Source organism: Python bivittatus, unplaced genomic scaffold, assembly GCF_059951505.1.
Source record: "Python bivittatus isolate LINGU-HERP-01145 unplaced genomic scaffold, Pbiv_v1 ctg000340_np1212, whole genome shotgun sequence".
In the NCBI taxonomy this organism is placed as follows: domain Eukaryota; kingdom Metazoa; phylum Chordata; class Lepidosauria; order Squamata; family Pythonidae; genus Python; species Python bivittatus.
In genome coordinates this window covers 25,529,657-25,543,196 of record NW_028277056.1, presented here as the reverse complement: position 1 = coordinate 25,543,196, position 13,540 = coordinate 25,529,657, and the positions used below count along the sequence as shown (strand labels likewise).

Here is a 13,540-nt window from a genome sequence, read left to right as displayed (position 1 = left end):
ATCCCTCTTCAAAATACTATTATGATGAGCACTTATTCAACTGACTGGAGAAAAAACATTTTGAAAAGTTGGGTACTGAAAAAAAAATGTCTTGTTTCTTTGAAAAGGTAACAGCTGAATTGTTCTTGTATCTTTTAACTTCAAAAAGTAGTAGAATTCTTTACAAAGGATTATTTTTATAAAAAAAAAAAAAAAATTCCAGCTAATCAATGTTGTCCGGTAGTTCAAACGGAAATAACTAGCAAATCTATCAGTGTTTTAAAAACATTGCCTCTGTAAGGAACTTGTTGAGGCTCCACCGACAGGAAACGGAATATTTCACAGCTGTAGCTCAGTCATCACTTTTTTTTTTTTTTTTGGTCCATTCTAATAAAATTTATTAGGCAAAAGAAATGGTTATGAAAACTTAGCTTGCCTTCCAACATCCACTGTAATATTGGTATATAAAGGATTGTATTCTTTTGAAAGCAGTTTATAGGAGCATGAATTTAGCCCATCGGTCTTCCATACTCGAGATACCTGATGTAAGAGATTCATTCTGAGGACATTTTAAAGTTGGGGGTAGGAGGAAAAGAGGAGAGAAAACAGTTGGATTATAAAGTCATATATTAAAATGCAGCTTAAGAGGCTGTATCATATTAAACAATCATCCATTCTCAGATGTACATAGAGTCTTCTAAACATTTCTAGCAGGAACACAGCCCACAGTCTAGTTTCCCATCACCTATTTATGCTTCCCAATGGAATATACTTCACAGATGTGTTAACTCACCTCTGGCCATTTGCCTCATTGCCTTGGTCTCTAGTGTGAAAGATCATAGTGTACTTGGCTATACTGGGGGAAGGCCGGATTATCTTCATTTTCTGCATTTCAACCCTGAAGACAAGAATGTGGTGATTTATGAGTAATGACAGGTGGTGGAATGCAAGCATCCTGGTAGATTAGAGGAAGCAGTAGACAGCCACCTGACCATTTTGCTTATTGGTGAGTTATTGACTAGGCAAGCACATGTGAAAGCACCCATGACATGATCTCACCATTCCAGTCCTGAAAGGATGTTCAGAGAACCTCTGGAACAAAGGCTGCTTTCCCAAATTGCACACTTTATTTCTCTTAAAACTTCTAAGTATAATGCTTCATGAATGAATGCAGCAAGCGCAGAATTGAGGGCTACATACACAGGCACTTAAAAGTGAAAATCATAATTTTCTTGAATCCCACTTCCTCCCCTCCAAAAGCCCTGTGTTAAAGGTAGAACAGTCCTCAAAATAACTTTTAGCACAGCTCTAAAATTCAACTTCCATTGCAAAGTATGGCACTCTTCTGGATTAATGGGTGAAAACAACACCTTAAGATTTTGCTTTAAGGAAGAACACACTCTTAGTACAAACTGCAAACTACATGCAACTGCATGTTAGGACTGTAGTGCTACATATTCAGTTTGGAAGAGGTGTTTTAGAACACACAGGAGTGCAAACATAGCACCTAGATTTAACTCATTAAAGTAAGTAGGCCTTTTTCCAGAATCATGCTGCTTTGGGAAGCATTCACAACAGCTATGTGATCCTGGAAACATACGACTGCTTTAATGAGTTGTAGATGATGCATTTGTGCTCCAAAGCCCCTTCTGAATCAAATCCCAAACTCTGCACATCTGTATTATATACAGCAAATGCATATTGATGAAGTGGATAGGATTAAAGTTTTCTCACTTCCTCACTGCATCCCAACTGATGGACTTTCAATGAAGCTGAATAGTGGGGAATTTGTGAAGGTAGATCTGGTAACCTGTGGAATGTATTGCTAGAAGATGTAGTGATGGCCATTAAAGCAGAGAGTTTTAATATTAAAATGATGGAGGGTAAGGCTATTGATCACAACCACTAATCAGGTTCTCAATACCAATCACCAAGATATAGAAGTAGAATAATGCAACTACATATATACTTACTGATCCACTGTGTAAATAAACTCCTGAACTAGATGAGTTTTTGACCTATTTCAGAACTGCCTTTCTTAATCTTAATTCTCCATCTGCTGCTGCCTCTAAAGTAAAACAGCTTGAGTGGTATATGAAATAGAGAAAACTGCCTATAAATTTGTTCCTGCAACTTCACTCTGCAGCTGATGTTCTGTTTTGAGAGTCCTGCAAAGAATGGAAAATAGAGCAGGGGAAAATTGTTCACATACATGTCACTTTTCTGCCTTTTAAATTTGCCTTTGAAGCTGCTTTTCCCTAGAAGTAGCAACCATGGGTAATGTATGTAATACTGCCAACAGTGGGCAGAATAATTCACATTACATTATGGTGTAGTGAGATGGGTACTGGACTAGGACCTAGGAGACCCAGGTACAAGTCTATGTTTAACCATAGAAGCTTACTAGGTCACTCTAAGCCTTGTTGCTACCTCTTAGTCCATCTCACTCCACAGGGCTATTGTGAGAACTGGAGGCGGAATGCTATGTATGCCACCTTCAGGTCCTAGAGGAAAAGTAGGATAGATTTAACATATAAACAAATTATTAATCACTGAAATTATTCCTGCACACGGTAACTACCATGTCCAGTGAGTCCTGAGACCTGCTCAGGCATCATGCTTTCTTAGCTCCTTGGGAGTGATTAGGACTTATTGCCAGTACTAATGTGATTTACCTGTCATCCACTCTCTGTTGCCTAGAACAATGGCACAAACAAACAAGGAATTTAACCAATCATAAGTACACCCCATGTTCAAGCCACACTGTGCAATAAGGGTGGTGAAAAGTCAGTGGTTGGGGCTCAGCTGCAGAGGTCCTTGAAAGATGATGATAATCTGAATCCTTGTCAGTCTGGGTTCACACTTAGGCATCATATATAACTGGATTGGTTGTTGTTGTGGATGAGGAAGTGCAGCCCTTCTGGTCCTATTAGACCTCACAGTGGCCTTTGATAGCATTAACCATGGGATTCATCCTATGCCATCTACAAGAGTTGAGGGCTGTAAGCACTGTTTTATAGTGCTTCTTTTCTTTTGTAAGTGGTCAGTTCTAGTTGATAACGATCAAAGAATAGAGATCAAGGCTCTGGCCATTCCAGTGTAAGGCACCTCAGGTCTTAGTCCTCTCTCCTGTATATGTATATATATTACAGTCCATTGGAAGGTCTGTCTGGTATGCTGATGATGCTCAGCTGTATATCTCAACCCTGGGCTAAACAGGAGATGCAGTGGATGTCCTGGCCCAGTGCCTGGAGACTAAAAGGAACTAAATAGGTCAAAACACGCTCAGGATGAAAACATGCAAAACCAAGTGTATGGCTTCTTGGTTTTAGGTGTGGTTGGGCTCTCTCAGAAAAAGCAGGTCTGCAATCTGGGAATTTTCACGGACTCATGATTCTTGATAGAAGAGCAGATGAAAACTTGTCAGGAGAACCTGTGTCCAGGCTCCTCTGCTGCATCAGATGAGACTGTACCTGGAACTGGAATTGCTAGCAACAATGACTTATGTCCTTATTACCTCACACTTGGACTATTGCAATGTACTTTACTTGGGGCTGCCTTTGAAGTCAATTTGAAAATGTAAGTTAACAGAGAATGTGGTGGCCCATGTGCTGACTCATGCAAACCTACAGTATTCAGCAACGGAACACCTTTCCTTTGGCAGGAGCACTGGCTAACTGTTAGGTTTCCAGATACAAATCAAAGTGCTGTGTATTACCTAAAAAAGCCTTCGTGGCTTGGGTTCTGGTTTCCTAAGGACACTCTGCTCCTAGTAGAATTTGCCCAACTTACACATCTGAGTGTGCAAAATATGCTATCCACTTCTAGTGAATGAAAACTGCCTGTTGATGCTGTTATCTTGTGGAATGGTTTGCTCCCAAGGTAGACATGGTCCCCTTCCTGTTGACATTTAGGAGGAAATTAAAAAGAATTTTCTTCTACCAGGCTTTTAAAACTTGATGCATCTATGGTTTATAGATTTTATTGGCTGGGTTTACATAATAATTTCATCCATTTGTTGGAATTAGGTGTTTTATGGTATTATGTGTTTAATTGTTGTAAGCCACCCAGAGTTACATGATTGGGGTAGCACAGAAATAATGTTAAAAGGTATAAATAATAGGGCTTCATAAAAATGAGGCGCCATTTCATTGGATTGCTTCATCTTATTACCCAGTCGCATCTGGAATTGGTGCTTCCTCCTTTGCAACTGAACCAAATACAATGAAAACAGTAGAGGAAAAAAAAAAGCCCAGAATTAGAATAAGATCAAACCTGAATTGTCAAGTCGCAGATTAATCCTAAACAGCTAAACAAAATATAAGGGGCTTTTATGTCTCACTAGATTGAACTGATAGAAGAAAAGGTTTTCAAATATAGCCAAAGATGTGATAAACTCAGAGACTGTTAAAGCCTCTCAATATCAAACTGAAATGAGTTCAGAAAAGGGCAATAAAGATGAGAAGGAGTTGTATGAGCAATATATAAGTATTGTAAAATAAACAAAAAACAACAATCAAGGGGTTAAAAACTGAGTCTGAGGAGAAATTGAGGAAACTGCTTAGCCTTGATAAATCTGAGAGGGAAAAAAACCTCTGTAAGTACCTGAAGGAGTGTTACATTATGAAAATTCTGGCCTTGTCCTTACTGTTCTTGGCTACAGGACAGAAAATGCAGGAAAGCAGATTGCTACTGAATGTTAAGAAAAATACAGTGGGGCAAAAAAGTATTTAGTCAGCCACCAATTGTGCAAGTTCTCCCACTTAAAAAGATGAGAGAGGCCTGTAATTTTCATCATAGGTATACCTCAACTATGAGAGACAAAATGGGGGGAAAAATCCAGAAAATCACAGTCTGATTTTTAAAGAATTTATGTGCAAATCATGGTGGAAAATAAGTATTTGGTCAATATCAAAAGTTCATCCCAATACTTTGTTATATATCCTTTGTTGGCAATGACAGAGGTCAAACATTTTCTCTAAGTCTTCACAAGGTTTTCACACACTGTTGCTGGTATTTTGGCCCATTCCTCCATGCAGATCTCCTCTAGAGCAGTGATGTTTTGGGGCTGTCGCTGGGCAACACGGACTTTCAACTCCCTCCAAAGGTTTTCCATGGGGTTGAGATCTGGAGACTGGCTAGGCCACTCCAGGACCTTGAAATGCTTCTTACGAAGCCACTCCTTCGTTGCCCGGGCGGTGTGTTTGGGATCATTGTCATGCTGAAAGACCCAGCCACGTTTCATCTTCAGTGCCCTTGCTGATGGAAGGAGGTGTTCACTCAAAATCTCACGATACATGGCCCCATTCATTCTTTCCTTTACACGGATAAGTCGTCCTGGTCCCTTTGCAGAAAAACAGCCCCAAAGCATGATGTTTCCACCCCCATGCTTCACAGTAGGTATGGTGTTCTTTGGATGCAACTCAGCATTCTCTCTCCTCCAAACATGAGTTGAGTTTAGACCAAAACGTTCTACTTTGGTTTCATCTGACATTCTCCCAATCCACTTCTGGATCATCCAAATGCTCTCTACCAAACTTCAGATGGGCCTGGACATGTACTGGCTTAAGCAGGGGGACACGTCTGGCACTGCAGGATTTGAGTCCCTGGTGGCGTAGTGTGTTACTGATGGTAGCCTTTGTTACTTTGGTCCCAGCTCTCTGCAGTCATTCACTAGGTCCCCCCATGTGGTTCTGGGATTTTTGCTCACCGTTCTTGTGATCATTTTGACCCCACGGGGTGAGATCTTATGTGGAGCCCCAGATCGAAGGAGATTATCAGTGGTCTTGTATGTCTTCCATTGTCTAATTATTGCTCCCACAGTTGATTTCTTCACACCAAGCTGCTTGCCTATTGCAGATTCAGTCTTCCCAGCCTGGTGCACGTCTACAATTTTGTTTCTGGTGTCCTTTGACAGCTCTTTGGTCTTGGCCATAGTGGAGTTTGGAGTGTGACTGTTTGAAGTTGTGGACAGGTGTCTTTTATACTGATAACAAGGTCAAACAGGTGCCATTACTACAGGTAACAAGTGGAGGACAGAGGAGCCTCTTAAAGAAGTAGTTACAGGTCTGTGAGAGCCAGACATCTTGCTTGTTTGTAGGTGACCAAATACTTATTTTCCACCATGATTTGCAAATAAAATTCTTTAAAAATCAGACAATGTGATTTTCTGGATTTTTTTCCCCATTTGTCTCTCATAGTTGAGGTATACCTATGATGAAAATTACAGGCCTCTCTCATCTTTTTAAGTGGGAGAACTTGCACAATTGGTGGCTGACTAAATACTTTTTTGCCCCACTGTATAATAGTGACCAGAAGTTTGAGAATGGAATCAGTTCGTAGGGAGGTGGTTTGTTCCTTGTCACTGATATGGTCGAACAGATTTAATAACTATGTTGAGGATGTTTCAAAATGGATTGCTACACTGAACAGGAGGTTGGATTCAATGGCCAAGAGTAGATTAATTTCAGCAATACCAATCCATCTGCAAATTAACCCGGAATGGATTGACTAGTGGAGGGTGATGGAAGTGTCCTTATCTGCTCCAGTGTACACTGGACAAGTGCTGTCCAGATGTGTTGAGACAATTCTGGGACTTATAATTCCAAAACATATGCAAAGCACCAGATTGGGAAAGGCTGGTATAATTTATTGAATGAAAAACAGACAAAAGCAGACAAAGCATGATCCAAGCTTCTTGATCCTAGAATAGCACTTTTTAGCATTCTTTCTTTTAAAAATAAGGACTGTACTATCCTTCCCTCTGAACACTAAGTATTTATCTTCTTGCAAAACCCAGTTCTGTTGACCTTTAGGGAAAAAGGCAAACAGAATGAACAAAGTCTAAACACTACATTTGCTGAAATGCAGAGCCAACAAAATCAGAAAAACACATCAGAAATTTCACTCAGAGAGATTTTATCATCGTATTCATTTTACTGGAGCTCTATATTGTTTAGTGTTTTTTTCATCCAGATCGGCGAGATCCTTCTAGTTGGACTACCAATTCTCAGCCACTTCAGAAGCCCTGCACAACTGCTCTAAAGGCTGTCTCTTGTTTTCCCATGAATGGTCCATAATCGTCTGAAGCACATGCACAAACAGCCAGAAACAGCCTTCAAAGCAGTCACACAAACCTTCTAAAAGATGCTGCCACTTTAATGCTTCAAGAAGTGTTTAATGTTTGCACTAACATAATTTGTGAACCATCCCTTCTGAACACTTAGCACAACTCTTCTATCTAATTTTGGCATGATGGCAGCTGAATTCTTTTTTAAATAAATTGGAGGTTTTTTGTTTGTTTGTTTGTTTGTTTGTTTGTTTGAAGATTCCTCTCCTAATTGTATTGCCGCCCCCAAAAGCAGTTGTTTTGTTCTGCAAAAGGCAATTATGGTAGTATGCAGATAGGTACTAGAACAAGCCTAAGACATTAACCTAAAGTTGCATTATAGGTTCCCATAAATCTGCACCATTTTGAATGATTTAATTATTATGTATCTGTTGCTGAACTACCCCATCTTGCACTAAGAGGGTAGCATTACTTTCATGCTGCTTCACAGAAAAGGAAACATGAAATAATCCAGGTGCAAGGAGGTGATTAAAACATGTAACATGAAGATAGTTTGTGGTTATGCCAAGCAGTCTTAAGAAAATCATCTCATGTAAGTGAAGTCAATCCTAGTTAGTGACTGGGCTTCCAGATTTTAAAAAAGTCAAAACTGTTTCATATTTCTGATTAGGCTTCTTGCATACCAACTCTGATCTCAGTTTGCAGACTCTCTTAAGATAATTTGCCTTAAGTAAGATATGAGTCATACCAGAGAAAAGATTCCTGTCACCCACAGCCCATACCACCCACTTTGCATTTGACTGAAATTTACCTGATCCGGAGGTCATCGTCCTCTCCTCCCCAGCCCCAGTAGTTGTTTGAAAATCCATTCACCTTCAGAAATTGCTCCCTTGTCAGAGCAGTTACACCGCCAAAGTATCCTTGGTAACGTAACCTATGAACACATACGTGGGGGCAGGAAAGTTATTTTTAAAAAATGGCATTTACATTTTTATCAGAAAGTTTGCACAATTCCAAGTTTCCTAAAACAAAACACAAAAAAGCAGCAGTAATACATAGCAATCCATTTTCATAAGTTTTCCCAAGGAAGGTACCCCAAAGGTTTTAGGACTTTACTGTATCAACTAGCACTTCGTGATGATTTTGACAATGCATGACAAACCGCTTCACTACCCATTGGGATTATTATGAATCCATTTATTCTGAACCAGTGGATTAATCTCATATAGCAAGCACATACCAGTGGATTAATACCAGTGGGTTAATCTCATATAGCAAGCACCTGCATCTAATTTATCTCCCATCTAGGGAATCTGGGGAAAAGGGGCCCTTTGAGCCCTTTGATTTATTAATTCCATATGGTGTAAAAGATACCCAGTCACTAAATTACAGGATCAAGGAGATGGTTCATCTATTTGATTCAGTTTATTTACTCCTGACTCCCCTCTACCCCTCAAAAAAGAAGTCATGCTTATACACCTTGGCTTAGAATAATTGATGGTCCAATGGAGAATCATGTAAGTCAAGGTGTAGGTATTATGCATCTTCACCTACTTCAGTGACAAGTAGATCAGAATGGAAAGTAAAGGTGTTGATACAGGTTGGGCTTTCTTTTAAAGTCAGCAGGTAATAACAAGTTACCTTAATTCATTTTGGCAATGTGCAGGCCCAGTGTGGCTAGTTCTGACTATAGTGAGTGCTCCTGTCAGGCCTAGCCCAAAGAACTCCAAGAGACAATGCAAAATCAGTTCAGCTATGTTTATTACCTACAACCTCTAGCAAGAATCTTCCCAGACTGAAACCCCAGGTCCCAAGTCAGCCAGCCACAACAGTGTGAATTCCTCAGGGAGGTGCCAGTCTCATCCTCTTGTAGTTCCCACGCTCCTGCGGCGAGCTAAGAAAATGCTTATCTCCCTGAGCCTGGCCTTCATAATTCCATTCCATCACATCTCCTTTCCCAAATTAGGCACAAGACAGAACATTCCTCTAAAGTCCTGTGTTCTGGTTCCTCTTATCCCCATATTGTAACAGTGATATCATGTATAGTAATTTTTATATATACATATCCATGGATCAAGAGAAAAGTACCAACTTTAGACAGCTAGCCACTGTTAGAAGTTGTAAAAGTGGATGGGAATTGTAGTACTTCAGAGCAGTCATTAAAAATGAGGTACTGTGTACTATTGAGTTTCTTGCCTTGCTTCTTCTACAACTTCAGCCTAGCCTGGCTGGGTTTAGATACTGTTCTGAGTCCCTGGATAAATAAGAACAACTACTAACTGGCAGTATTATAAAGAAGCCCTTTAATATGGTCCACATGACCCTCTTGTGATCCCATTCTAATATTCTTCCTCTCCTCAATTCTGCTCATTGTTCCTCTGGTGAATTCTGTCTCACCAAGTGATTTATGCCTCTGCCTCAGTGACTGTCCCTAGGCTGCGCTTTCAAATGGGAGGTTCTTTTCCCTTCCCACTTGCACTGTCTCTATCAACCAGGCCCTTTTTGCCCTCCCAGCCTTTATATCATGGGTGGGCAACCTACAGTCATCACAAGAGTCATTCTGCTTTTGCCACTACACGCAGATTGTCCCATGTGGTTGCTTACAAATGGGCCATCTCTGCAGTGGCTCTCTGGAAGGCTTTCATGATTGCATTTTTTGAAGACTTCTCTTTACCAAACCTTCTATGTTTGCCTACTATGGAATTCCCTTATTTTTAATGTATATGCTTTTACATCAATTGTTCTTAATTCTTTGGAATGTTATTTGTTGAGTTTTAATCTACAATGCTTCACAATGTTTACTTAGGAAGGAGTAAATGTATAAAACACACAAACATTTTGGATAGGATAAGAGCCACAGAACAACCTAGACAACCATCTCACAAAGATTTTGCTGCACATTCCAGAGGATTGGCTTAGATGAACCTTGTAATCCCTGCCATATCCATAATTCTATAACAGTAGGTGGAAATGTTGCAAAGTTGATAAGTACTGAGCTGGAAGGGCAACCATCTTCATCTTTTAGTAAATAAGTGTTTTATGAAGGGTGGTGGTCATGATGACAACCATTTTGTGAGTGCACCCACCACATCTCAAATATGCCCCCCACCAAATTGTTGCTTACCCCTGATCTAGAAAGATTCAAACATTACACTTACAACAACATTGCTTAGAGCAGTGACAAGTAACAGGTGGACAACGGATTATTCCAATTTGCCAGTCAACATCAGGCAAACCTATTCAGCAGTGCAACCAAGAGCTGTCTAGTCCTCTTCATACCTAAATTCAGAAGCATCCATATATTTCTTAGAGCCCTACTGTACAGGTCAAACTGGCCATAAGTGAAATAGGGCAATGAAAAATCAAAGTCCAAGAGGGAGATATGAGCTCTGGCCATAATCCTGCTCTGGCCAATCTACTTGCCAACCCCTGCTTTAAAAACTACTGTTTGTTTGTTTGCCAGCAAAAAAAGTATGTGCTGGGTCAATTAAGAGTTTACCTTCTCTGTGCCTAATTGTGGAGATTTATGTAAGTCTTGCTCAGTTTCATATTTCACCACATCCATGATTTTTCAAAAAGACAAAGCTGAGTATCCTTTAGCAAGGGAAAGTGAAATTAGGCAACATTATTTTGCCTGTGTATTCTTTTAAAACAAATAGGGAACAATTACAAATTAAAAACATACTTGATTACAAACACAAGGATAGAACAGTAGGTGGCAGCAGCTGCTTGGAAGATGGGATGTAGTTGACCTGGCATTTCCCCCCTTTATGCCAAGAAGCGGCCACTATAATTACACTGGCACTGTAGTTCAAGCCCCCAGAATCCCAGGTAGAAATAGATGCATTAAATGCTACCTTCCATCTGGAAAATAAAACCAGGAGAAAGAAAGGAGGTCTGCTTAATTTCTGTCGCCTTCTAGAAAGTGGCTAGCACTTATTATCTAACTATGAAATCCAGAATAAATATTTTTTCCTCAGGAATCCAGGGGTGAGCTGAGCTGCCCATCCAAATTTGCCCTTATACCACTTTTGGAAAATTCATATTTAACTATCTGGAATAATCAAAAGGAATAACATTAAAAATGTTGAACCTCTACATAGGTTAGGAAGCCACAATCTGGAGAGAATATGGTGAAACAGACTGGCTCCAGGTTGGCAAAGGAGTGAGACAAGGCTGCATTGGTAGTCCTTGACTTACAACCATTCTCTCAGCGACCATTCAAAATTTCGACGGCACTGAAAAAAGTGACTTACAACCAGTCCTTGAAGTTACACTGTTGCAGCACCCCTGCGGTCACCTGATCAAAATTCAGGCACTTGGCAGCCTGCCCGCATTTACACCCACAGGGATGCTTCAACTCCCCCCACTTGCCTATCTCCCCTCATCTCTGCCCTTTTGGCAGCCCTGGGATGCATGTGTTTTTAAAATTTGAGGAAGGCACATCAATAACCTGTGTTATGCTGATGATACTAGATAACAGTAAATTGTAGTTTTGTAATTTTAATTGATTTTAACTGTTTTGTAAACCACCCAGAGTCATTCAACAAGATGGGCGGTGACAAATTTGATAAATAAATAAATACATACATACATACATACATACATAAATAAATACTACTCTGATAGCTGAAAATGCAAGGATTTGCAAGCTCTAGTAATAAAAGTCAAGGAGCACCGTGAAAAAAATGGGACTAAAATTAAAAAGATCAAATAACAATGAGCCTTATAATCGACAATGAGGATACTGAAGTGATAGATACAGTAGCTTCTGCCTTTGGGAATCAATGATCAACAGTAAAGGAACAAACAGTCAAGAAATATGCCACAGACTAGCACTTGGTAGAGTAGCCATGAAGGCCTTGGAAAAGATATTCAGATTCTCTGATGTGTCTACACTTAACAAAGATCAGAATAGTGCAAGCAATTATATTCCCTGTGACACTCTATGGAAGTGAAAGTTGGACTTTGAAGAAGCAGGATAGAAAAAGCATTAATGCTTCTGAGCTTCGGTGATGGAAAAGACCTCTGAGAAAACCATTGCAGGCAAGAAAACAAACAAATGAATCAATGAATAAATCAGTCTAGAGTTCACACATGAGGCACAAACGACCAGACTCAAATTATCCTACTTAAGACACATTATGCAAAGACCTAGCTCTCTGGAGAAAGCTGTAATGCTGGGAAAGGTGGAAGGCAAGAGAAGAGGATTATTAGCAGAAAGGTGGATAGACTCAGTTTCAGTGGTGATGGGGCTTGCCTTGGAAGAGCTGAAGGACCAGGTTAGGGACAGATTATCATACAGAAAATCTTTCTATGTGGTTGCTAAGAGTCCATACTGACTTTATGGCACAAAATCAATCAGTTGTCGCAATTAGAAATAGGAGATCCAGCCCTGGGCTTAAAGGAAGCTTGGGGTACTGATTTTGGTAAAGAAGAGACAAAATGGCAGACATTATGGAAACCAGGTGGATTTGCTTCCACTTTCAGGCAAGAGCATCAGTGGAAGACCATACTTTGCTGGAATTTTACTCTGGTTAGATTACTGTACATATATCACAATTATTCTTCTAAATGCTGGAGAGGATATTTACAAAAGGAGTCTTCCTTTCATATGTGATGGTCATGATAAAGTTATACTCTTCCACTGTAAAATCTTCAACAATGGAGGTATCATTACTAAAAATGAATTGAATGCACTGCACTTATTTATGTGATTGAACCTTAAAGTAAAAATTAAAGAACTTACTGCTTACTTAACTATAACAGCTAAAATAATAATTGCTGACAATAGAAAACCTTACATAATCTAACAATTGAGATATGAATCAATAAGGCTTCTTCAACTGCCACACTAGAAAAGATTACAGGTAAAGTCAGAATAATGAAACATCAGGCAGGAACCAAAATTTTGCCAGTTTGGGCAGATTTCATGCATTATTTTAACCATAACAGACCTACTATCAACAATGCTCTTAATGTATGGCAAATATGAAGAGGTTCATTATCTATTATTCTCCACTTATTTTTGCTAAAACTTTTTTTCCCAACATATTACAGATTTCCATTATTCATTACTTGTAAATGTTTATTAACTACTGTTCAATTAAAAGAATAAAAATAGGGGTTCAAATGAAATTGTCAGACCTTCAAGATAGTCCAGACCAGGAAACCAAAACCAAGAATACTAACCACTAATACTACCTTTATTGTAAGGTTACAGTAACAAAAACTTGCAAGTCTGAAAGCAGTACCCCCCTCCCCTGCCTTTATGTTCCAGAAAACAAGGGAGGCTCAATTCTGATGTGCTTTCTCCACTGCCATTCCTGCTTTGGACTCAGATTTCTCTTGTCTGTAATGGTACATGGAAATGACCTTGGGAGACCAGGCGAAGAGATGCTGCCTAGAGAATGGTCAGATAAGAGGGAACATAGCCACAGCTGTATAGTGGGCAGAGCGAGAGGCTCAGGAGGGACCCTCCCTAAGTTATTG

At 39.7% G+C, this 13,540-nt stretch overlaps 1 protein-coding gene across 8 annotated transcripts in view; it reads right to left on the bottom strand.

Annotated features, from left to right (window-relative positions):
* Positions 1–154: 154 nt before the first annotated feature.
* The window catches only part of B4GALT4 (beta-1,4-galactosyltransferase 4), a 31,269-nt gene continuing 17,883 nt past the window's right edge, over positions 155–13,540 (bottom strand). For 6 of the 8 annotated variants that reach the window (XM_088140745.1, XM_025172069.2, XM_025172068.2 and 3 more), the window contains 3 exons: positions 7,860–7,982; positions 773–877; positions 155–538 (listed from right to left, as the gene is read on the bottom strand). In XM_088140745.1, coding sequence (XP_087996871.1) covers positions 397–538; positions 773–877; positions 7,860–7,982 — 370 coding nt within the window. In that variant the 3' untranslated portion in view covers positions 155–396. The other 2 variants (XR_015796115.1, XM_088140746.1) reach the window with 2 other exon arrangements.